The sequence below is a fragment of the Diprion similis genome, chromosome 5, assembly GCF_021155765.1.
Source record: "Diprion similis isolate iyDipSimi1 chromosome 5, iyDipSimi1.1, whole genome shotgun sequence".
NCBI classification, from domain to species: domain Eukaryota; kingdom Metazoa; phylum Arthropoda; class Insecta; order Hymenoptera; family Diprionidae; genus Diprion; species Diprion similis.
Genome location: NC_060109.1, coordinates 3,607,952 through 3,634,442, shown reverse-complemented (window position 1 = coordinate 3,634,442; position 26,491 = coordinate 3,607,952). Strand labels below are relative to the sequence as shown.

Below are 26,491 nucleotides of genomic sequence, written 5' to 3'. Positions count from 1 at the left end.
ATTACTTTTTATATCAAAATACGAATGATCTATACAAGAAAAGCTTACAGAGTCCAAGTTACTAAAAGTACGTACTATAACTACACCCCGTGAAACATGGATACATTTTTTCGAAGAGAATAGAAATATCTTTTTCTGTATTCTCTGTCATCTTTTATCACGTAAAGTGAACACGTTTTGTTTATGATTATTTTTCTCTTATAGAAATTTCAGTTTTCTGTGCTACATCCAGCATTGAATTCTCGCATGATTGTTCAGTGTTTACAGCGACATCTTCAAGAAATGAATACAGAAACAAGAGCATAACATACCCAGTTTGTATAACCACTGATCGTAAAATCACCGATTTTCTTGTGACTTACAATTCTTCACATAGTAAATTATTTAACCTTATTAATATACTACGTATTTCAATGTTTCGTTTTATATAATAACACTGGGATTTTGAGCCACTACGTTTGAAAAAATTCTGTAAGTTTACTGATTATCGGAAAAAGTATAAGTCACATAGAAGAAAACAAAATATTGTAAAATCTTTTCAGATAAAAACATCCAGAACCACTATCTTGTTCTCGATGCGAACAATTATAAGAACAGTATACCGAATAACGGAATGGTTATTCTTTTAACGGATAAATCATTTATGTGTTGGATGGTTGAATTATATAAGTATTAAAATTTTGAATTTGACATGTTTTTTGATTAATGTCTTTCACCTATAACGTAATAAATACATAAAAAATGCAATACATCAAACTTCTAAACTATGATGGGATAAAAAATAAGGCCCTACGGAAAAGCAAGGCCTGTGGTATACAAAGACGCTATACCATTCGAAAATATCCGGATTGACTTGTAACTAATCGTGAAATTTACAGTTTTTCGAAGAAATTTGGTTCAGAAATATGTACTACATATGTCCTTGTATTTTCTCTTTTTTCATTTAATGATTTATAAATTTAAGTTGAAAACATTCAACTGAGAGTGATAAAGATAATAATACTTTTGCCATTCAAATACCGTCCGTTCACTATTTTTGGAGTTCAACGCTTGGGTTTGCCTTGTTTGAACAGATGAATTTTATTACATATAGATAACAATTCAGCAAAACAGAAACGGTACAAAGTATGCTCAGTGAAACAAGCCATCGTGAATCCATTCTCATCCTAAATATTGTAATCACCCGGGCAGCTCTAAAATCAAAAGCAACTTCACATAAGGTGTTAAAGCAATTCATCGACTCCAAAACATGCGATGTGTACGTATATAGAATATTTTTTGGTATCAATTTAACACTATTTTATTTCAATCTAATATTACCTGTCGTCAATCTGACACTATATGACGTTCAAGTTCTCAATTAACCACAAAAATTGTGTTGTGGTAGTCCCTAGCGGCCACTTTTGGTCAATTTTAATACCGCCAATTTTATACAGTGCATGGTGCAAAAACTCGTTTTCAAGGATGACTTATTAAACTTGTTCAGACGATTGTTGATAGAAATAGCCATCATTGCGAAGAATTTTGTTTGTTAAATTATTATGACGCTCCATCGTTATGTTTTATTTTTTTTTCTTCTTTTCTACAAACTTTGGCTTTGGCGTATCTGAAGGAGCTCAAGCGGAACTAGGAGAGCTATATCACCATCTCAACATCATCCCATAGTTTATACTAAACTAAGACTAAAATGTGAAAATCCACATAATATTGAAGTGATCTACTTCAATACTAAAGCTAATACCGATAGAATAGATTACTTCCAGAACTTCCCCAGACAACACACATTTTGTAAAAATGTTTCAAATATATCTTGGGAAGATGCTATAAGACTCTATCAACCAAGAAAAATAACTTACTTTGGCTATTATCGGAGCCAAATACGCATTACTAACGCGAAAATGTAATACTTAATCGAAAATAGCGCAATTCTAAGTAATGCTATGTGGAAAAAAAATATCCGAAAATCTTTTCATTTCATGGCAGAATAACGACACAAAAAGTATTTCTGTCACTCGTAGTAGTCCAATCATAGGAATTCATGGTGTAGAACAACATTGTTTTTGGATATGTGTAAAATTGAGCGACTGATTCGTCAATACAGCTCCCCCCAAATCGACGTGTATCGTGATTTTAAGATTTACGGATCGGGAAACAACTGTTTCGAGATTTCATTGTTGAGTTTGACAGTCTAATAAATGGCTCTTCTTCATTCTTTTGCTGATATATCATCATGCAAGACTGGAAGAAAAGAGATCCTCTTAATCTAGAATAAGATAGCCGGTATACTGATTTTTTCAATCATTCACCACCGACATCAACGAGTAATGTCATTTTGAGGGACATTTTCGTACCTCTTTCGTATAACACTTTGTTGTCCGTCTATCTATCAGTCTGTCTGTCTATCAAGAGCCATTTTCTCAGGAATAGGTCAAGGTATTAAATTGAAATTAGTATAAAATACTAAGATCTATGGTCTCTTGAAGTGTAAAAAATGTCGCATATTTTGATGCAACAAAACCTATAGGTTACTTCTCGTTGATCTAAAATCATGAAATTTCGAGAAAAGTAAGGTGTCACAGCACAAGTAAAGGAAAAATCCGAAAACAGTTGACTTGTAGTCATATCACATAAAAAAAAATTAAGTTTGCACGGAAACCTCAAGGCGCAAGTTCTACTCACACTTGACCGGTTTTTTTATGTAGAGATAGGACAGAATAGTATGAAATATAGCTTTAATGTTTGAGTACTTAACATGAATCACGGTATAATAAGAGTGTTATGTATTTGAAATTTTTCTGAAATATTTTTGTGCCGTCAGGGTTAGATCTGGAGAAACTGTGTACCTAACATAAGTTCTTTCAATTCCTTTTGACATCCAGTTTTTCATTACCTATATTTATTGAATTTTAAATACATTAGCTTCTGAGCTTTAATATCTGTGTATTATTATTACACGTATATTGTCACTGAACCAAAGATTTAAGTTATTTCGCCGTGATTTCATCGATTTCGAAACTTCAAATATGTTGAAATTTTACAAAGCACGTCAGTACAAACTCCGAGTATAGAAAGAGCTCACTTGATCAATAGGCATCGTCTCGTATCAGTATCACCTCATATCATTATTATTAGAGCAGCAGACTATGTCACATATTTTCGAAACGGTGGTATAGATTTGCTCCTTATTTACATTGATATTAATGTTGAAGTTGCAGCTGACGGGCTGTCGCGTGGCGTTAATTGATCAACTAAGCTCCTTCTATTCTCGGACTTTGTACTGACTCACTGTGTATATTATGAAGTACCGTAAACGGTGTATTGTTTTATGTAGCTTTATTACTGTACGTATTGTGATGGTGTAATAGACGTGAGCACGGGGAAAGTTTTTTCAGCGTATTTTTAGCGCATGTGCATGCATCGACTAACGCGAGATCCAGCATTGAAGTTAACATTCTTGGAGACTGAACGTCGATCAAGAAGTGGACTCCATATCTCACGTGTATGCGCATACTATAATTGGTTACTCACGATTATAAGCAAGCGCTAACGATATTCGAGACCCTATGAACATTGATAAGCGTGTTTTTGTGATAAACTTGTAGAGATAGACTGCACGATCTTGCGGGGCCGCTGAAACCCCAACTGAAGAACAGAGATAGTCCTGGAGCTGGCCCTCTCTGTTGCATGATCAAAAGAGGGGCAGCAGCTGGTGGAGAACGCAATAAGGCAAGCGAGGAGCTATACTTGAATAAGTCTATGTGTTTCCCCCGCTAAGTGACCAATTAGAGTGAGAGGACCGGCCCCAGCGGTGGAACTTTCTCTCTATTATTACGGCTTCAACTCGGTGCGCAGATCACGCAGTCTATCTCTATTTCTCTATGGTTTTTGTACGCAAGTTGGGGTGTCTAAGTGGAGTTAATCGTATCCTGCGATTGTTGCTAGAGCTTCGTGAAGGCTTACGCGATTGATAGAAAGGTTACTGCCGATACAGGCTTATTATTTGTGTTGAATAAGTGTATATTATCGAAAGCATTTCAACAATCGATACACCTGTAATGTTCTCTTGTCTTGTTTCCATTCCCCTCTTGTCTTGTTTTCAAAATACATACCCGGATTTTTCTGTGAAATCTACTGCCCAGTGGCCAGCGGATAGGTAACCGAAATTACAATTGCCGTCTGTACTGCTACTTCTTTAAAGACCTAGCTTTAAGTAACTTACTTTTTGCAGCTGACATGGACTCGGGAATATCTTTTCAGAAATTGCTACACAGATGGCAAATTGAGATTCGGTTGCCTATATGCGAGCACTGAGCTGCCAATTTCACAGGAAACTCCCGGTATATGAGAGGATGTGGAAGTGCCGACGTAGTGAAAAAATCGTATTTTCCACTGTTTTTGGCTCTAGAGTGATGAAATGATGAGTGATAGTATGCAATTGCGCTTGTATTCTTTGAAAATTTTTTGAAAAATTGACAAAAATACTATGATTATTCTTGTAGTTGATTACCCTTCGCTTTGCGGTAAGAGATGTTAAGGATATCTGAATTCCATATTTACTGGTACTTTTGACAATAGTTTTTCGAAATTTTTTTCATGACAGAACAAGTACAATGCAATTGAACACTGCCATTTTCAAAAGTTCAAAACAATTTAGTGCAAGAAAAAGGAATGAAACTGTAAAATACCACTTATTCAGTTGGTTAGCACTCTGATATCCTCTGGTAGTTTTTCAGTAGAACTTGAAAAAAGTAACATTCCTACCCTTCAGTTGGCTCTGAAGAAATTGAAAATGGATTCTGTACAAACGCAACTCTTCATGCCCATAAGAAATGGTGACTGTGAGCACACTTGGTTTATGACTTGACTAACATTGATTTTTAGAATTTTCGAATTACTGTTTTTCCAAGTCAACTGAAAATTAATGAAACATATGTTCATCAAGAATTGTTTTTCAGTCAATAGTTAAATAGAATGTTACAGATAACTGATGCGATATCTCACACGACTACAGTAAAGAGTCTTGTTTATTATATTAACTATCATCAAGTTCATCGATCAGCAGCCTTACGGCATAAGAGCTGTCCAATTAGTGATGACAATATACTTTGGATTCGTATGAAATTTATGTTCTGAAAATGCTTACTAGACTTGGATATTACAATGAGCAAATACAACGTGCTTACATGCAGCAGTTTCAAATGAAATGAAGTGTAACGATTTTGCAGACCTATTTGTAAATGTATTCAAAGCCAACATGAATCGTAGAATGACGTCAAGTTTTGTTTGAGCCCCTATCATGAACAGTATTATACCTGTATATTGTGTAATTTTAACTATGTATTGGGTAATTCGTCCATCGAATAGTTACTTACGTATGTATGTATATTCTTAATATTATAAGCCAGTCATCGATTTGTCACTCTTGTTGCCTTTTGAGATTTTAGGTTGAAATGAATGTATGAATGAAATGATTTTAGGTTGTATAATAAAGAATTCACATATGTGTATACCTACGGTCATGGTACTGTTCTCTATAGAGAACATGATTATTTCCCATAAAGGAAGTCTCAAAATGAAAAAATACTCATTCTTTACTAAGCATGAAACTGCAGTATCATTCTGTATATAAAAACACAATATTGATATTATTGTACTAAACTGTGTGACAGTAAGTAGATAAGTAAGAAATGTTTCAAATTGAATTCTTGATTCCATTTATCGGCACAGTTGACTGCGAGGGGGCTATTCAACGTTGTCTATACCATTAATGGATTCACTGTATTATTGGCCATATACGTTTAAATGAGAAAGGATGTATACAAACAGCTTCGGCCATTCATTTTAATTCAGGAAATTTGCATTGAGTTTTATTGTGATATAGATTATAAAACGAACGATAAACCGCATAAACTTATCGTTAGAGTTGAAAATAATCAAATTTAGTGTGCTGCATACAGAATTTCTCATAGGCCACCATGTCTAAGGTTGTCCATGCTAATCAGATTTACCTTCGCAACTCAACACCTTCGATCTTCTCACCTCTGAATATGTTGCACCACGCTTTTGATTTTTTAAAATTTCTGAACTCGTACAACTATATCTTAGAAACTATTCGTCGCACCGTGAAAAACAGAACGTAGAAATTTATATAAATTGAACGAATTATCTTGTAATACTATATTGTGTCACAAATGTGCAAGGTAACCGCACGTGCCACACAAGACGTATTTCGTAATCCTTTAAAAAAAAAGCTTGTTTTGAGAAGCACTGAAGGTGCTATCGATAGCGCATAAAATTCAAGTAACTTGACACACGCTCAATGGTAAGTGGATTGTGAAAAGTGTAAAATTTGTAACGGGCAAATGTGCCAAATTTCTTATTTCCGTACTCTTCAGGAATAGGGTACTCTTTACGCAAGCCCCACCGAATTCGAAAATCAAACATTCCAAGAAGATGCTGCAAAAAATATAAATATTCATGCTTAAGAAACTGCTGAATACAATCTGAGAAATTCTAAGAACTACACTTTAATTCTTTTTTTTGTAGTTAATATAATGAAGTCGTAACTGAAATCCGTAGTTGTGAAATTAACCTGAACCTAACGAGAAGCGATAAATTCCAAAAACAAATAAATCTATCTGGATGTGATCGATTAATGTGCATATGGGCTAATCCACCAATTATCAACGAATCATCTAGACGTCAAAAAATTGATTTTTCCAACTTAGAATCTCCTCTAAATAATTTTATCGTTGTTTTTTTTTAAAGATTTTAAAATAGTAAAAAATTGATAAGAAACAAAAAGTCACGAAATTTAACTTTTTTCACAAAAAAATTCGTAGGAATTTTAATTTGTGCAATATCGTAAAAAACATTTAGGTATTTCACTCGGGAAATAATATATTTTTAATTAAAAAATAGAGCTTTTATGAACTTTGAAAAAGTATATTGATCTTGGAAGTTTGAAGTTACGAATTTTGGTAAATCTCTTAAAATGACAATGGTACGTTTATACATGCTAAATAATGTAAAAAAAGTCGTTCTCGACGTAAAATAGCCACAAAGTTTGCCTGGGGTCTACTGGACCCCGTGTGACCCAACGGGTTAAGACTTATTCTAGTAGTAAACAATTCAAAGAAATAAAGATATTTTGTTAAATTTGGAAAAAAGCATATTATCAACAGACTTTTATCAATTAAACGCGTCTCGCGTGAGATCTCATCGCCATCCCACTCTAAAAATTCGGGTTCCTCACTGAAAAAATCTCAGCTTTCATATGAAAATCTCAAAAGTAAGATAAATTTTGGCGGTGCAAGAGAAAAAGCAGTTTTTTACTTAAAAACGTGTTTTTGAGGTTGCTTTTGAAAAGTTATCCAAAAATGAATTATATATTCGGAAAGGTGAGAGTTTTTCACATAAGACACATATTGGTCCGCAATTTTTTATGTCGTTAACGATATGAAAACAATTCGCGTTTAAACCTCAGTTAGGTTAAAGTGATAAACTTTGATGTGGTATTTCTCGCGAATGGTAAGTCATAGAAGGTTAAGACTTGGTGAAGTTTCCAATCTTAGTACACACTAAGAAAGAATAGATTTTCAGACAGATCAATTTTTTGACGTCCAGATCATTCGTTGATAATTGGTGGATTAGCCCATATGCAGTTATCTTTTAAAGAGTTTTGCTACCTGTTCAACTGCAAAAACTATTTGTCAGTAAGATATAAAAGATCTGACGTGAATAACCGATTCTAAAGGAATCCATTTGTGGTCGCCAACTTTTGCTCCATTATTAAAAAAAAACAAAAAACTTTTGCTAAAATCAACGTTTCTCGAACTGATAAACCCCTTGAAACACAGCCATTTATCAATTTTAAATAGATAGGTACAATTTTTGGTAAATGGTCAGCAGTAGCATTGAATAACCATTTAAAACCCAAACTCTGATCACATCACCATTTTCAATAATTTCACGATAGTTTGTTTGTATCTTACAAATCGAGATCCATAATTATAATTAGACCCATAATAAAAATAGGGTAATTATATCTCGGTCATGATCGGACTGTATGTAAACCTTAACAAAGATACACCTTAAACTTAGAGCCGGTGAAAACGACAATGCTTTCGTCCTATACAGGTTGTGGTGGTGGATCCCCTTTGGAGGATTCGGAGGACGGAATTATGACTTCGGTCTGCGCTTTTGTTACATCTGGTTGACTATTGGGATTGCACGTTACATTGGGCAGCTCTGCTTGGGATAAATGACCGCTAGAACTTCGTCGGACAGATCCATTGGTTGTAGCCGTTGTCATCTGTTTCCGCTGCGTATCTCTCCATGGCGTTGTAAGTATCTTCATTCTCTGTTAGTAGATTTGTGAATCAAATATAAAAATGTTCAATAATTATATCGACGGTGATCTAACCCAATTTTTCAACATGGTACCCTAATTAATATTAAACTTGTTATTTTTAGGGCCATCATAGTAACTTCTTGTCTGGTTTCTACCCAGATGTGTAGGAAGTAAGAATAAATCTAAAGTTATTCAACGATTCGCCTGCATTATCTTAAAATTGAAAAATTGTTCATTTGAATAGTTCGAATATATTCGAGCAAATGGGTAACATGCCCCACGATGAGCACGCAGTAGGTTACCTTCGTGGAGTACACAGGCACACCTGACTTTGCATTTTTTGTTGCTCTCTAAACAAATATTACATAGACCTTACTCAGAAAAGAGACTTTCGGACAATGGAAATCTTGGAATTTACAAATCCGCATAACTACTAAGAAAATAATACCTTACTATAAGCTACTTCACACTTTGAGGTTTTAAAAAAACTGTTCCTCAAATTTCTATCAAAATTATAGCTCATCAATCATCAAAGCTCTTTGATTTCATTTTTCGTAAATGGTATCTAGGATAATTTAAGAAATATCAGTGTTTCATGATTCAAATAAGTCAAAGGTAATGATCGCAAGGTCAAGAATATTTTTTCAAATGAAAACGTTTATTTAGATTGTTGAGAATTTTGTGACACTGGTATTAAAATCTTCTGTATTTACAATTACGAAAAATCCTAATAAAATCATTATGCCAAAGCCTAAACTATGGACGGTTTTACTGAAAATTTATGTAAATTGAAATTCACACAATACCTGGAGAAAAGTTCCTGGAGTAGTGAGAAGCTTGTAAACACCAACTGCAGGGATCATGGCTATCGACGAGCAGGCGATTAACCATCCCAATACGTTCGCCCATAGTGGATAAACGTAGTCCTCGTAGGTTAAGGGTTCGTAACCCATCAGTCCATAGACGATAATGAACTGAAATGGTTTTAGTGACAAGTTATATTATAAATTATATATAGAGATTAGGGCAGTGCGATTAATCGAATTCTTTGACTAATTGACTCATCGCACAGTCGTTGTGTCTAAACACATGCCAGCATAACAGTTGCGGTCGAAAACAAATGATAGAAACGATAGAATATGGCTTTACCATAAGAAAAATTGGTGCAATGAACTTCCAGCAGACGCGCCAGTAAATTCCTGGTGCAAACCCAATCATATCTTTAATATCAGCACAGAATCGATCCGTTCCGTAAATCCAGCTGACGGCTATGGTTTCTGCTAGGACAGCAATCAGCATGGAGTAGCCTGCTGCATACCGATCAAGCAGGTGAAAAAAATAAAAACCACCCTGAAATCCAGAAAACACATATTTCATTTTTTCTAGCAACGAAACTGAAATTTTTTCATTTTATCCAAAGTTCCAAATTTCACTTTCAAAATTTGAGTCTACACTTTTCTGTAAATTCTCTCTTTATCAAGGAATCTTACGGAACTTGTGTGAACATTTTGTTTTTTAATTATAATATTCCAAGATAATATTTGATTCATACGAGCTTTAGTCCTTCACAAAATCTACTTCACATGACTAAAAATCATTTTTAAAACTTCTAAGAAACCCTGGAACTCTCTAAAATCATTGTGATCAGCCGACATATCATAGTTGAGGATTTTCCATCCGATTTTCTGAATAAAATTCTCTTTTTTCCTCCAGAAATATTCAAATTTACTGCCACTTTAAAAGTTTTCCATGACTTTCCAAACCTTGTGCAAACTTCGTACTCATAGATAGAGATAGCAGCGGTGCCTGGTATAAATATTTCACTAGCAAGCATCACGTAAACTCACGATCAGTCATGCAGTTGCTACTGTACAGTAGCTACATCTTGAATGGTCTAGAAATGATCACACGTATATAAATTGCGTTGCCCTGCTAAAGAGTTGTTAGTTAGGAATGTGTGCCTAATCCAATATCATCGTACGTTTTGCGTACATCGATATCTAATTTTTTATGCACACTATGAGAACATTAACGAACCAAAGCCTCAATAAAATTCAGACTTTGAAACAAAATTGAAACTTCCGAGATGAGAGAAAATATTATCAAATTGTTCTTTATAGAGTTCAGAAATCTATAGTGCCAGAGAACTTGCGATTCGTTTCGGTCTGGTCAGATTTGAAAGTTTCTACTTGTTAGATTTCTGAGAAGTTTTTGACAGTATTTAAAAATATATTTTCATCGAGACTCACCTGAGAGCAAGAGGCTAAACCAACAAGAAAGTAGAGGCTGAATAAACAGGCAACGAATATCTCTCTATGGTTCCCGATTAGCGGGAATTCGTCACTTAGAGCTGTTATTATTGCCTCGGAACCTCCAAACTGTAATCAAAAACAGAACCGTCGGACTCCTAATCGGTGTGCATGGAGAATATGGCAGCATTCGCCCGGATTACGTACAGAACTATCCAAGCCCAGGGTCAGTAGCATCATGAAGAATATCAGAGCCCAGAAGATCGATCCTGGCATTGTAGCAATGGCTGCTGGGTATACTATGAAAACTAGACCCGGACCTTCCGTTGCAACATCCTGGATAGATCTTCCACTGGCATGGGCCATATAGCCAAGCACTGAAAATATTACGAATCCAGCGACGAAGGATGTCACGCTGTTAATGACACTCGTCAGCAAAGCGTCCCTGAAATATTGAGATTGGGCACACATATTCAAGCTTTTCAAGGTTTTTTCGTACCCCAAATACAGTTAATGATTTGTAGATTTATTTCTACCGAACCGTACCCTACCTAATTCATACGATATTATTATACAACATTCAAAAAGGTACATTTTGTTAGAAATTGGGGGTGCTTCAAGAAACATTCACGATCGTCTTTTGTTACCTTTATACCTAGTATTTATTTTTTGCCTTTGACCTAATTATGTTTCATATGTAGTCCTTAATACAAATTATTTATACATCTTTGCCTATTATAAAATACGAATATATAATTTGTAATTTGATACTGAAGAATTACAATTTTGCTCATCATTGCTCCTAAAGTACCTTGATGTAACGAAACGAAATCAAACTATTTTGATGTCCGTACAGAATAACATACCGTCTCAGAATTTGGCTAAAAAATATCGTATCTAAAATTCGATTCAAAAACATCATACTTCAGTACTTTGTTCAGAAACATCGTCGATCAGAATTTAGTTTGGTCAACTACCAGGCAAATCAGGAAGAAAAACCACATTGGACACGTCCAAAAAGCCGTCGGTACGGGCCTTACTTTTTAAAGCAACGTCGTTTCTGCTACACATTCTGAAGTACAATGTCGTAAAATCAAATTGTGACACTGTGTTTTTCCCATTGTACAGAGCAGTTTACATTTCCATTGTTTATACTAGTCCGGGAGCCAGCGATCGATTTTTGTTAGTCATTTCATCTCGGCCGATAATTTGTGAGATGATTGAGATAGTTGTGTCTTATTGTTAGAGCCTGGAGATCGTCAGCTGCGGCAACGTGGGTGAATTGGGCGGTGGCGGCCGCCGACGCACCGACGCACGTAACAAAAAAATATATCTTCAATAATTTCATCCCGGCAGGAAATAATTCACTTAAAGTTATCCGACACAATGCATCCTTGCACGCGCAGAAATAAAGTATTTTTAGTTGTATTCAAAATTATTAAATAAATAAATAAATAAATACGTATACAGGATGGTCCATTTTAATTGCCTCAGGCGAATATCTCGAAAACTAAAAGAAATACAAGAAAAAGTTTAATACAAGACTTGAAGGGTCTTGAGGACAAAAAATAATGGCGATACGTGTCAATTTGTGGATTTTGCCACTTCCAAGATCTTGCTTTCAGCGGATCGTACCCGAAATTTGTGTGACACATCTAGAATCCAAAGCTACTTGCAACATTTCAGAAGTGGCACGGTGTGTGAATTGAAAAAAAATTTGATGAAATTTTTTTTGCATTTTTTATAAGAAAAAAATTTGATGGATATTTTTTTGTATTTGTTGCATATTCAAATTAATCTTCATCTCGCTATCAGTTGCTCATATCAAAAATATGTGTTCCCTATCCAAAATCCGTAGTTACTTGTAAGATCTCGGAAGTGAAAAAATCCACAAGTTGACACCCTTAGTTTTCCCCCTCAAAACCCTTTTAAGTTTTGTATTAAACTTTTTCTTGTAGTTTTTGAGATATTCGTCTGGGGCAATTAAAATGGACCACCCATGACATGCTTAAATTTCTGATATTCAGGTTCGCGCCGGTAAGCATTTTTGTCCCGAACCGGCAGTTAGCGAGCTAACACCGCATCGTTTTGGCGTGAGTCCGGCATCAGTGAGTGCGTTGTGTCAGTGTTGAGTGTGTTAAGAGATTTTTATATTACGTACTGATAAGGTAAAATAAATACCCACCCCTTCCGGCACCAATTTCCTTGAGATTATCACAAGACCTCGCTGTGGTAGCCGTGCTTCAGTCCGTGGACACACGACCCTCGGGTCGCGAGTCGTCTACAAGTTAGCCGGTATTTCCTAGTTTGGTTCGTGGCTCGGCAAGTAAAATCGCACCCGACTTGGCGCCCAAAAGAAGGACGGCAAGAGCAACTTGCGCGCCGGCTGGCCGTGGAACGTCAGCGCACTATTTTGTAGTTTAGGCCCGATTTGTGCCCCTTTTCGCCTTCGAGCATTCACCTCTCGATTGCGGGGAGGATGTTTTGCCACAATATAAAAATACTTCATTTCTGCGCATGCAAGGATGCGTTGTGTCGAATAACTCTGAGTAAATTGTTTCCTCTCGGTAGAAAACTTGTGAAATAATAGTTGACATAATTCTTGAAATAATAAAAAAAATTAGCTAGCTGTATGCCGTGGGAAAACCCATCAGCTGGTGTATTTAAACAGACGAGCGGCGCTCATACTACCTTTCCGCACGACACTTTCATTGCGTCAGCTGACAATCTTTCCACCGACATACAACCAGCTGACTTCTTCTGTTATTCAAAGTGGCATGTGAATTCTCGGCTGTAAAGTTTTCAACCAGGATTAAATTATTGAAAATATACTTTTTTTTACGTGCGTGGGTGGCCGCCATCGACTGATCCATCTACGATGCCGCAACGGGCGATCTCCAGGATCTAAGGCACAACTATCTCAATCATCACACGAATTATCAGCTGAGATGACTTTGGTCGCAAAAATCTGTCGCTTCCTCCCGGGCTGTACAGGGTGAGTCGCTTCAAGTATTGAGAATAGGAGGGGCTACTCAATTTCTTGTTATAGGGATAAAGAATCAACAACGACCAATCCAGCTAACGAGTTTATTATTAATAGATAGCGGAATAAACGTCTCGAGGATCCCCAAGCTAATCACAAGAGCTTTCGATCAAAACATCGAAGGATAGTAGGTGAACTAACTTTTATTATTAATCGTACAACTGGTACCGCTTATCACACTTTCGTCCCGTTGATTGGTTGAAGGGATGTGCCTTCGCGTCTACTAAGCCCCTCCTATTATCGATACTTGAAGCGACTCACCCTGTATTTGTATTGAGTTCATGTTTATGTTTTTTTACTTCGGCTAATGAACATAAACATGATGGAAAATGGCTCTTATTTATTCGTAATCTGATTTACAATCTTCTGAATAGTAATATTATAGTTGGGCGCATCTCTTTTCATGTCATCTCTATATTGATACAGACGAGAAGCCACTTTCGAAAATCATTATCATATCGTATTACTACTAATCGCTGTTTTTCTTTACCTCACGGCAACTTTCATTGCGTTAGAACTTAGCAACTATTGATTTTACCAAAAAAAAATCTCCCAAAAATTATAGACAATTTTATGCTCTACAACTTTGATCTATACATATTTTTTCGTATTTCCAAAAATGATCGAGATTTTTTCCAAAAACGAAAATTAGATTTTTTTAATCGACTATATCTCAGCAAACATTGACAATAGAGAAAAAGTTTTCAATAAAAAAGATGGGAAATTTTATCTTCTATTATGAAGATCCTCACAATTTTTAACGTAAAACTCACCGTTTTCGAGATATTTGCAAAAAATCGTTTTTCAAGATGGCGGCTAACGCTCGTGGTTTCGGACAACACAAACTTGGTTTTGTACTCAGGAGACATTCTCTGACACAATGCAATCGAATAATCAATTATCAGGATTTTTTGCAGAGCGAATATCTAAAAATCCTGGACTATGTGCTCAATAGGTTAATAGCAGCGTGGATCTCTCTCTCTTTCTCTCTCTCATTCTGTCGCGTACACATTCTATCTCGATTTGACACTCTCTTAGTAGTATGTGAAACGAAAATTAAATAGTGAACAAGAATGGAGCAGTGAAAAACATTCGGAAACCCATAAAGTACTTTTATATATACATTCTTCACATAACTTTCAATATGAAATTTAATATATACTTCCATCAAAAATTACTTTCACAGAAAAATACGTCGAAGCTTCGCTTTTTATTTTGTTTTTCTTACATACGTGGTCGGTGATAGTTACTAAGGCCTACCAAATTTACCCATAGGCCTTATTACCCTCCTACTTCTTGTATCAAAGTTTGTTTCAAAATGTATTTTACATTATTTCGAAGATGTTACCTATGTGAATAAGTAACACGGATATTTATTACTAATCGATTGATCGTTATTCTTAGTGCCTCAATCCCGATGCCTTCTAAATGAGTAGCGTGGTCAGAAAATGACCTGGTGTCAGCTGTCCAAACAATTAACCCGTTCACTATAAAATGGAAATATTAACTTAAAATTCCTTTATCTAAGTGAAAGAACATTTTTTGGACGATTTTCAGATATTTTGGATATATCTCAGAAATTGATATTTGTGTCAAAATTTGCGTTTTTTTCGCAATCGGAGAATAATTCTTCAAAATAAATAGCGGCCTTCTATTTGTCAGAAAATTTGGCGCCTATTTCATGTACTTGACAATTGTTTAATATGCAGTATCGTAAAAAACTAAAATCATGTTCACTACTTTTGTACACTATAGTGTACAAAAAAGCGAACGGGTTAAAAAATTTTCACAAGAATGTCAAGTCTAATTGCCACATTCATGCGATTATTGATCTCAAATACTAAATGTATTACGTATAGTTTGACTATTTAAGTATGTTAAAGCCGAAGGCCATATTATCCTACTGTAGTAAAATAAGGCCTACTGGTGAGTTTTTTGAAAATGTTTGATTTCGTCTTTGTTTATGGTACAAGCTACCATTTTTCCTTCATATTTTATAGAAACTGTACTTGAATAATTATGATTGATAAAACCTGTTGATCAAATTGCATAGTTTTCATTTTACTTATACCCATAACTAAGATTTATTACCCGCAGGTACCTTATACTTTATAAAACTGGAAATACAAGTGAGTTGCATACAAAAAGTATGAATGCAGGAAAGGCGCAACAACTCAGAATAAAGAATTTCAGAGAGTTGGTAAGTATAAGTAATACGTAATGAGGTGTCAACCCCTGCTGTACCAACCGAAGGCCATATCGCGCTGCTTTACCAACAATTTGATCGATCGTGGGTCGTAAACGTGACGTCTTACCAACAATTTCATCAACTGAAGGTCAAAACTTGAACCGCCTTACCAACAATCTCGGTGTCATCTCTTCTACTGACGGCCGAGGTATGGTGGAGAGCAAATCCTTCTGTTCCTCGTGCGATCAGCCTATCGATCTCAGGAACGTTTTGGTTGACCATGAGCGGCTTCCGGTGCGATAACAAACACCCTAAATTCCACACTTATTAACCCAGGTGCCGGTGTGATATAAACCATCTTACATTATATTCCCATGATATCAATCACTTGACATTCCTTCCCCATGGCCAAGAACGGCTTGTGAGTCCAAAGTCCGGTGTGATGTCAACCACGTAACATTCTACAATTATTAGTACTAAGAATTGTTTCTTACTACTCCGGATGCCGGTGTGTCATCAACCACCCCACAATCTGTTCCCGCGATATCAACGACATGACATTCTTGAGGTTAACCTAAAAGATAAGCTCATGATATATGTGCTTGTAAAGTAACTGGCGCTATCAAACCAAATAGTAGACGAAGCTAAACTATAATTTGTAATTTTTCTCTGTTTAAGGGAATACATCCGTGTAGATGGCTGGAAAAGTAGGCGAATATCGATTATTTTTGTATAAAAAAATTCTTATTCGATTCCATCCATCTTTTTTTTTATTCCAAAGTTTATACTTTAAGGTATATTCAGTAAATTTTTCATTAAACGCTATCCACTCGTAGCGTTGTTACAGTGATCGGTGTAAAACATGTTCCGTTCTGACACGGTTTGCGGTGCCTAGGATATATCGAAAATGACATCCCAGCACCCGTACCCCCTTAATAAGCAATCTAAAGATGGCAGACTGGGCCACCCGAGATGTCGATACTAAATAATTTCTGATTGTCTACTCTCTGATGTTTCCCGACAAACACACGAAGAATTCATCTGCAAGGGTCACGAATTTATTCACAATAAGTCGTAAGGTTTGTGAAGTGAAAAGAATGCATGAAAACCCCCGGCATTTTTCACAATTCTTAGAATTCGGGGCGTTGAGCATTTGCGACTATTCACGGTCAGGAGATTCGGCAATGGGTGCTCAGGATAATACACGGTTGTGACAAAGTGCGTTTGGTCATTTAAGGCTTTCTAATTTGATATAGATCCAACAAGACTATGGAAGCTATCGCGATCGGTACAGGGCTTCATTTAAAAATGTGTAAAACGGGTCTTGGTCTCTATTTTTCAAAAAACTAGACGCGAAGCTACCACGTCGAGCGGTCAGTGATTGGGATTCGTTGAATTATGCTAAAATCTAAAAGATTATGTATTTCCGCGGTGTTTTTGTGTGAAACGAAATACGGAAAAATTATAGTTGCGATAAGAAACGTGACAATCATGTCGTTTACTTTGACAGTATCGGCAACGTTCAATCACCTTCGGACCTTATAAAATATCTCGCCGTCGGTAGCGTTGCATACAACCATAACAGATATCAGGATTACGATACATTTGGATGCAAGCACTTGTGTCTGAAATTTCTCAGAGTTGAGATACCGTAACGTTTGGTGGATGCTAAACGCTAGGGATACCAACCCAAAACCCGCACGATCTAGTGGGATTACGTTCAGTACCCTGTTTATGCTATGTTTATTCTGTTCGAATTGGAGAATATCGCGCGTAGAATTTGAACTTGAGAATAGCTTGTGTAAAATTTTAAGGCTGCAAACATTTTGTTGAACGGAAAGAAAAGTAGAATGTATTAGTTTGTTCGCGTGCATAAATTATTCTGTGAATGTTTATGGAAAATAATCAATTTAATTTTGATATTAGATGCATTATTTGAAAAAATTAAGTTAATGTAAATAAGTGGAGTTGCGGGAAAATTGGACCAAGTAAGGAAGATGATTCAAGTTAACCGATCGATAAAATTTATTAATTAATGTCAGGTTCGACTTGCAATCAATTTATCATAAGTCAAGTCATTCGTAAGATGTTTTTGTTGAATCTTTCGAACAAGAAAATGATTACCAGTTATAATAAATGATAAATAATTATCTTCTCACAAAATTATGCTACATTAAGTAAATTTGCGTTACACGCAGTTGTGATTAAACAACGAGTAATGAATTAATCAATGAGCAAACTCTTCGGTTTGAAATGATGGATTACTAACAAATTGTTTATTCAAGAATAATAGTAAGAAATCCAAGAGAATTAATTTTTGGACGATTGTGCTCGACATTTTCAAACATTAGTCCTTCGACGAGCCTAGAGTTGTATATCTTGATGAAAATCAGCCAAGTCCCTCGATGAGCCTCACAATCGTCCAAAAATTAATTCTCTTGGATTTCTTACTATTATTTTTGAATAAACAATTTGTTAGTAATCCATCATTTCCAACCGAAGAGTTTGCTTATTGATTAATTCATTACTCGTTGTTTAATCACAACTGCGTGTAACGCAAATTTACTTAATGTAGCATAATTTTGTTAGAAGATAATTATTCGTCATTTATTATAACTGGTAATCATTTTCTTGTTCCAAAGATTCAATAAAAACATCTTACGAATGACTTGATTTATGATAAATTCACACACCGAAAGCCGCGTATGGTCGACTAGGACATTCTTGAGATTAGCAAGACGATAGCACGTGAAACGTTTCAGAGAGAAGGGTTTGCATCTCCGCTATACCTCGACCATCGGTAGGGGTTGACAGTGAGATTTAGCGAATTGTTGGTACAACAGTGTGATTTTGGTCTGCGGTCGATCAAAAAATTTCATCTGATTGTTGGTAAGGTAGAGCAATTTTAACACTCAATTGGTAGAACGACAGCAAGTTGTTGATTTCGCCGCGTAATTTTGACCTTTGGTTGAATGCCGATGCAGCAGGGGTGGATCGGTATAACAGAGGTGATGACGCCCTCGCGTAAGAGGGTTTGAGTCTGTGTAAAATGTGGGGGAAGAACGGTAGTAGGAATCTGTATCCAAAACGGGCATAGTTATGCTACTAACACCGTCACTGAGCCCCTTCACAGACCAGAGTTTGACAGCGCGGTTGCCGTGCGTTATTCCTTATCATTCAATAACGAACGGACCAGATGTTTTTTACACCGTGGCTGCCCACCACACTAAAGTTCCCTAGATCAGTGCTCTTATATAATGCATCGCCTATTGCATTGACTCTAATCACCGTCGCTGTAGTTCTCTAGTTGATTCGACTTTTAATTAGCAAAGTTAGTTCTTCGAATAAGCAACCAAGTGGTTAGATTTGAAGATTAGAAATGACAAATCACATAAGTTCTTGAATTGCACTGCAAATGTATCCGATAACAGAAAAAACATATAAATGGTAAGCTGAATACAAAATAAGCTGAAAAATAAATTTGTGCTGTAATTTTTAGGTTACGCTTAAATTTATACCTGATTTTGCGACAGCGCGGTTGTTGTTCGAACGACGAACGGATCATCTTCTTTGGCCTACTGAATGTCTGTGAGTTCAGTCCACAGTTATATGTGCCTGTCCGTATGCTTTATGCCCGTTTATTATGTGGAATTTTCATGATAACAAATAAATTTACAACCTGGTAAACACATTAAGCCGCAGAAATTCTAGGCCATCTCATACAACTTATAGAGATCTATAACCATTGCAGAAAAGGGAAAAATACAATATGTAGGCAAAATAAGCTTACTTATAAACGTTGTTGTGGTATTTGTTGTAACTAGCGTACGCCAGCAAGACTCCAAAGCCTGGACCAAGTGAGAAGAATACTTGCGTCGCTGCGTCCACCCAGACCTGTTCGAAAATAAATGGACACGTAATGAGATGTGTTTTTTCTAAATCGCATAGGACATTGATGATTTTCGCAGTATAAAACCTGTAGGACATTTCGTTGCGAAAAACTGAAGAAAAGACGTTTTTTGATATTGTAATACTATTTCACAGTAATCCAAATATTTTACAGACGGCAAATATTTCACTTAACCCGTCAAAAACCACCATTTTGCACGAGTAAAGTTAGTGTAAAATTGTCGTATTCATACACACTCGCAAATGAGCGACATACAACTTTGTGCTATAGCAGGCGCAAAGTCCTAAGGCCACCCTCTCGCGACGTAGGGGAGACTGGGGATAGAAGTGACAGGGATGGGTTGTTATAAGGGTTATTATTTCTAAACTATGGAAGATGATGCCACGGGCGGGGGGGGGGGGGGGTTGAGGCATTTAATCCCCTTAACCCGTGGCACCATCTTCCATAGTTTAGAAATACCAGCTTCATATGTATTGTGACGTGTGTAGGTTTCCTGAGAGCAATTGCTGTGAACCTACGTTACGGTGCTAAGTTTTACTAGTTACTTTTTTTCTAAATCGATGTAAAATGAAATTAATCATGATAGAAAAACGAATTCTTCCAGTTTGGGAAGAAAGTAAGGTTGGCTTAGTCAACATGAAACACCTTTTTTAACTACGCTGAATCGTTTCACGGACCCGGACTTTCGCCAGAGTTGCCTTCTGACAGACTTGGGTGACAATTTACCAAAGCTGCCTTTTTCGTAGACTCTGACATAAATGCCAGAGCTACCTCCAACGCTGTGTTATGGACTCGGGTCATTACCAGAGACGTCTTCCTCCACAGAACTAAAAAATCTGAATTCCATATCTGTCATGCCTGAATTATGTATTAAATTTTAGCATATCTCTCTACACGTTATCTATGAGTATCATCCTAAACACGTTCCCCAAGAAGAAGGAAAAACCAATAATCAATCTTGAACAAACAATTTGGTCGTTACCCTTGCTACAGTTTATTGTAATGTTGATACTGGTATTCATGAAAGCTGTGAGACGGAACGAAGCAGTATGGACATGCACACAAAACGCAACGTCAACAGTAACGCGGAACCGCAACCTTCGGCACCAGGGTCAGACACCAGAGGAAGCTGTTAGCTTCAGGGGCGGACGGAACATGCAGAAATCGCAGTCTCGCGCACTCACCAATTAATGAGAAAAGTGCAGTCTGCGCACGAGGGTGAAAATGTTAGTGAGTGTGGGGATTAAATCAGTAAAAATACCGTCAAATTTGAAAGAAGCGAAACTGTGGCTGTAACAGTAGAGAAATTGTCGCACTTTGGATGTGTCGATCGATCAATAATTTAAGAGGGCCGGGGCTTACACGAATACCGATTACGTGAGGCCGAGCACGTTGATTTCAGTTTGAAGCATCGCAGAAGATAGTTCCGCGAGCAGTTGAGTGACAAGCGACGCGAACTAGAACGTAAGCATGTGATGGAGGTTGTCGATTACCGTCATCCGTGGCCTCTCGGAGGTCGGCTGTCATAGGGAGATGGTTTCAATCCTGGAAAAGCCAGGGTTGTGACGGCCTCGCTAGGTAATGGCTGAATGTGTAAGTCGATTAGTTTGATAAGCACGTTCTTGAGCCCATGAATCGGTCGGTAGTAGATTCACGATTCCGTAGCCTTTGTGAGGCTGGCCATTTTGAGGAGTTGGATTTCGCCCTAGAAGAGCCAGGGTTGTGACAAACTCACGAGAAAGCAACTGTAGCACCTATACTACCAACGATATGGTCGATTGGTACATACGTATGCATATCACTCAAACTGTTAATAACCTAGAGTAGTTATCGAAACATGAAAAACAAACTCATTTGACAAGAAAAGTGCATTATGGCGTATCTAGATGACCAGTAAGGTTGACAACCACCGTTTGCAGTATTGAAAGAGCAGTCTTTCACACTGAGAGGGGGTATATTGCTCGGTATATTGTCAACCGTACAAGATTGTTTATTTGAAACGATATTGCGACTGTGGCTAACATCATTTTACGAAAGCGGTTTTCAAAACGGGTTAATTATCGATCCAGATAATCCGGAAAAGAGCACCAACGTAGCTCCAGGCTGGAATCTACCCCTAAAAGATGGGGATCACGCCCCTGGGGAATATTTGAATACTTGCTTAGTTCAAGTAAAACACCCCAAAGGCGCGGAGCGGGGAGTGAACCAAATGTACAACGGGTAGTTCTGAAAGACAGAGCAAGAAATCCGGGTCACTTAAGGTGCTTATAAAGATGCGTTGTACACCTCGAAAACGCGGGGATGCAAAACTCCTATACCGCTCCAGCGATCAGAATGAAACTTGGGCAGTTGATGCTTTATTTTCGCAAAAAATGGAGCGACTTTTTCTTTTTCAAAATTTGGAAAAAAAAATTACAGATTGGTTACCACCCACAGAAATTGGCCAAATTTTCACAGTTGCACTGAATGGATTAAACTATCCGGTATGACGCCACTCGGCGGTTATGAAACACACACTTTGAGCCCAGTCCCATCAGATTTGATGGTGAAATGACGAAATGGTAACTGATCTGGTTTTCGATTACGAAGTACACCGAAATTGCGTGTTTTGCAAAAATAGACGTTTCAGATGATTTACGTTTGATACGTTATTTCTGTAATTAAGTTGAGTTTCATCTTGAGATTTCGAGTAATCCCAGTGATAATATCGATTCAATTTTGTTCTTTTATTCGTTTTGAATTAGATTACGATTTGAGCGTTCGTTATTTCACCGAAGGAGAAAAATGGTTGAATCGACTAAATATGTGATGTCGGGCGCTGAAGTAAATGTTTGTTTCTCTTAATTCAAGATCTATCGGTCTAAAAAAATTTTCAGTTGATTCAATAAAATTTTGTTAGACCAACAGAAGTATTTTATTATATCAAATGAGGATATTGTATTTGCCGCGCTTAGTTTTCGATCAAACAAACGAATATCACTCGATTCAAATAATCCTTTTCCTCTATACAAGTGTTTTCTGTAGCGTCGCGTCGTCGTGATTAGCGCATCGAGAGAATTCGTAAATATATCTAATTTTCTTTGGCGAGTACCGTGATAATTAATTATAAGATTTGACGTTGTTCTCTAATTTTTGTACGTGGGCCGCGCTAGCGAATAGCGCTAAAGTTAATATTGTCACATCCTCGATGCCCTCTGCCCCTACTCATTAGTTTTATTTCAGTTTACGATTAAATTCATTTATATTTTATATTTTTGAGTCTCCGTATGCATTGTATGCATACGGCTTTCTTTATCACTTTTTACGGCTCTGGAAAATAACCACCCTCAGCTTATAATAATCTTACTCATTAAATAATGTTACGGGATAATCCTTACCTGAACAGACTAGTATATACAAACTCTCTAAGAGTAACCAGATGACCGGAAATCGCTTCTCGATATTTCCAAGTATGCAGAATCTGGCAAGCACGTGCAACGGATTAAAATCCATATAGCCATCTTTGAAGTGTCTTTTGGACAGGGTCGTCCCGAACATACAATAGGATATTTTTACCAATGTACCAAAACAAGCACGGCAATTCCCATCCGCACTCATGGAAGAGGCGGGATTAGTCAAGATATTTTTTGCATCCTACACCGTACCCAAAGGGCGGGGGTAGTTAAGGGCGAATGGAAAACTCAAAATATTATCAAGACTTTCTTATTGGGCAGCTCTCTCAAAGATGCTGGGAACCAATCAGGAAGTAGTTCCTCTCAATTCTCAATTCTTAGTTTTCTAAACAGTCAGTCGTTACATTTTCGTCAAACAGTCGTTACCGTTTCGTCAACCAGTCGTGAGATAGTCGTCAAGCAGTGGTTACATTTTCGTCAAGCAGTCGTTACATTTTCGTCAGCCAGTCTTCAACAAGAAGAAGCAGCTCTCAGTTTTTTCAATACATTCATTGCTCATTGCTCATTAGCAATTCTCATTTTCTCAAGTCTCATTCTCAGGCTTCATTTTCTAATATATCTTCTCAGCTATTAACAGTCTTCAACAAGAAATCGTTCTCTCAGTTTTAGGCAGATCGATCAGACCAGAGAATCTGTTAGAAATTCAAAAGGTCTTTTATTTTATTTAATTTAACAAACCAAAGTGCTAAAAGGGAATTCCGTGACTTTACATTTAAACCTTTCATCTTTTTATAATCAAAATCATTATAAGAATTTTCTTTAAACTTAAATTGACTAAACAAATATTCGTGTGTTAAACTTACATCGCGAGTTAAACAATTAATTACCTTCAACGCCTAATATAAGCTAAACAATCAGTAACTTTAACTAATCTCACCACCGGCCGAACACGCAAAGCCGCCCATATAGCCCGAATCAACAGTCACCAGCTAAAGGTAAGTGACCATTTTATTATCAAAGTCGGTTCAACCAAGAGGGAAAACGGCATCAAAATTCAAATAATTCACCATCCGGGAGAAAAAGTCCGAGCCAAGCGTTATATTTTTGGGAGTGGTTTGGTCATCAGCTAACCCAGCCCATAACAATATTAAAGGACCATCGCGGGTAGCACGATCAAGCGTTATTATATTGTGTTAATTCAGGTTTATTTTGATCTGCGATATCCGTTAGCGCGTTCAAATAACTTCGTTGTATATTGAGAGTATTGTTACGATCTAGAGAGAAGGTTGCGAAAAATCTTTGATTTGCTGCGTGATTTTCTGCTTAAGTCTGGATTCACAAACCTTGCGATGTCCAAGTTCACGAACCTTGATGATCCACTCGTGAGATTTCTCGTACAGCCTTTATAAATCTGGAATTACGTTGTGGGTCGTGCCAATTATCACTATGCATGATCGTAATAATGATTCTTACACAACACTTTAATGTAAATATACATTTCTTAACAATGAGATGCTCTTGTAATCAATTTAGAGATTTGGTTTCACAATGATATTCTTATTCACTTAATTAGTTATACTGAGTTCCGAGATTCTGGATATAAGCGTTCAATAATTTAGAATGAGCTGTGCTCAATTTCGATGAGTTCGGAATTGTCTGAAGTCTAGACAGATTCTGATTGCTTAAAGCTTGAATTTAGTTCTGTGTTCTTTGCCGTTCGATCTATTTCTCTGATTAATTATGATTCTGATGTCTAAAGAATGATTCTTGGTTGCATCAGTTTGATTTGAACTGGGGGTCCTGAAGAGACTCTGATTGGATTTTAGGTACGTCAGTGTAAGATGATGATTGGTCTTGCAGAAGCCAACCAGTGCAGTGCTGACAAGATAATTAATAGCAAGAATGCATTTTTGCATTTTAAGAATAATACTTTGTGAACTGCTTGTCCTTTCTTTTCTCACGTTCTTGACTTTCGGTCAGTGAGGTTTACTAACCCGTAAACCTCACTGACCGAACTTATAGAGGCGTATGGTCTATATGTGTTGTCGGGTTGTCAGGTTATCAGCGCTAAACCAATGCGTACAGAGATGGTAATTAAGGTGCATATAAAGACCCGTTGTACACCTCGAAAACGCGGGAATGCAAAACTCCTATACCGCTCAAGCGATCAGAGTGAAACTTGGGTATTTAATGCCTTATTTTGGCAAAAAGTGGAGCGTCTTTTTACTTTTTCAAAATTTTGAAAAAAAATTCACAGATTACTTACCACCCACAGAAATTGGCCAAATTTTCACAGTTACACTGAATTGATCGAACTATCCGGTATGATGCCACTCGGCGGTGATAAAACACACATTTTGAGCCCAGTCCCATGAGATTTGATGGTGAATTGACGAAATGGCAGCTAATCTGGTTTTCGATTACGAAGTACACCGAAATCTCATTTTGGCGACATTTATTACCGATATTACGCGCATGCCGGTAATGTATGCGTGTAATGTCGGTAAGAAATTACCGGCAGGCATGAAAGGTCGGTAACAAATGTCGCCAAAATGATATTTCGGTGTTCTTCGTAATCGAAAACCAGATTCGCTGCCATTTCGTTAATTCACCATCAAATCTCATGGGACTGGGCTCAAAATGTGTGTTTCATCACCGCCGAGTGGCATCATACCGGATAGTTCGATCAATTCAGTGTAACTGTGAAAATTTGGCCGATTTCTGTGGGTGGTAACTAATCTGTAAATTTTTTTGCAAAATTTTGAAAAAGTAAAAACACGCTCCACTTTTTGCCAAAATAAGGCATTAACTGCCCAAGTTTCACTCTGATTGCTTGAGCGGTATAGGAGTTTTGCATCCCCGCGTTTTCGAGGTGTACAACGGGTCTTTATATGCACCTTAAATCTAGGTCGACATGAATCTTAAATCTAGGTCTATACGGATCTTAATTCTATGGTATGAGCGTATGATGCTCGCTCATGGTAATTGCACGCTGGTAAGTTAGGGTAGAGAGAGGCTGAAGCCGTAATTATTGGCTGAGACGTAACATTATGACGAGTGCAATTAGATTTAACAATGAGATATATTTTGCTATCGTTTTTAGAACCGCGAAGAGCGAGATGAGTATTTCGTTTCTTTTTCTTTGTTGTATTGCTTCTATTGAAGAATATGTTACTTTTGTTTTACTTTGTTAAATAGCGTAGCGTACAAGTGCCCGTTCTTTCTCTCCCTAAAACTACTCCTCCTCCGCGTTACTGAGCTACCGGTGCAAAAGAATACTGCCGTGGATTACCGAAGCTGACGATTGAGATGCGTGTTTATCACATCACGGGCCCAACAAAATCTCGCGACATCTT

The 26,491-nt window shown here is 37.0% G+C and overlaps 1 protein-coding gene and 1 long non-coding RNA gene across 3 annotated transcripts in view; both read right to left on the bottom strand.

The window, feature by feature from the left end:
- Positions 1–1,037: 1,037 nt before the first annotated feature.
- On the bottom strand, positions 1,038–7,574 carry LOC124406198. The gene is made up of 4 exons (XR_006929201.1): positions 7,456–7,574; positions 6,025–6,034; positions 5,526–5,531; positions 1,038–1,049 (listed from the first exon to the last, which is right to left on the bottom strand). It is a non-coding gene; the product is annotated as an uncharacterized LOC124406198 (long non-coding RNA).
- Positions 7,575–8,043: 469 nt separating this feature from the next.
- LOC124406193 (sodium-dependent dopamine transporter) overlaps positions 8,044–26,491 on the bottom strand; it is a 132,506-nt gene continuing 114,058 nt past the window's right edge. For both annotated transcript variants that reach the window (XM_046881546.1, XM_046881545.1), the window contains 6 exons: positions 19,624–19,727; positions 10,810–11,047; positions 10,603–10,731; positions 9,503–9,703; positions 9,160–9,327; positions 8,044–8,362 (listed from right to left, as the gene is read on the bottom strand). In XM_046881546.1, the coding sequence (XP_046737502.1) occupies positions 8,132–8,362; positions 9,160–9,327; positions 9,503–9,703; positions 10,603–10,731; positions 10,810–11,047; positions 19,624–19,727 (1,071 nt within the window). In that variant the 3' untranslated portion in view covers positions 8,044–8,131. The remainder of the gene's footprint in view (positions 8,363–9,159; positions 9,328–9,502; positions 9,704–10,602; positions 10,732–10,809; positions 11,048–19,623; positions 19,728–26,491) is intronic.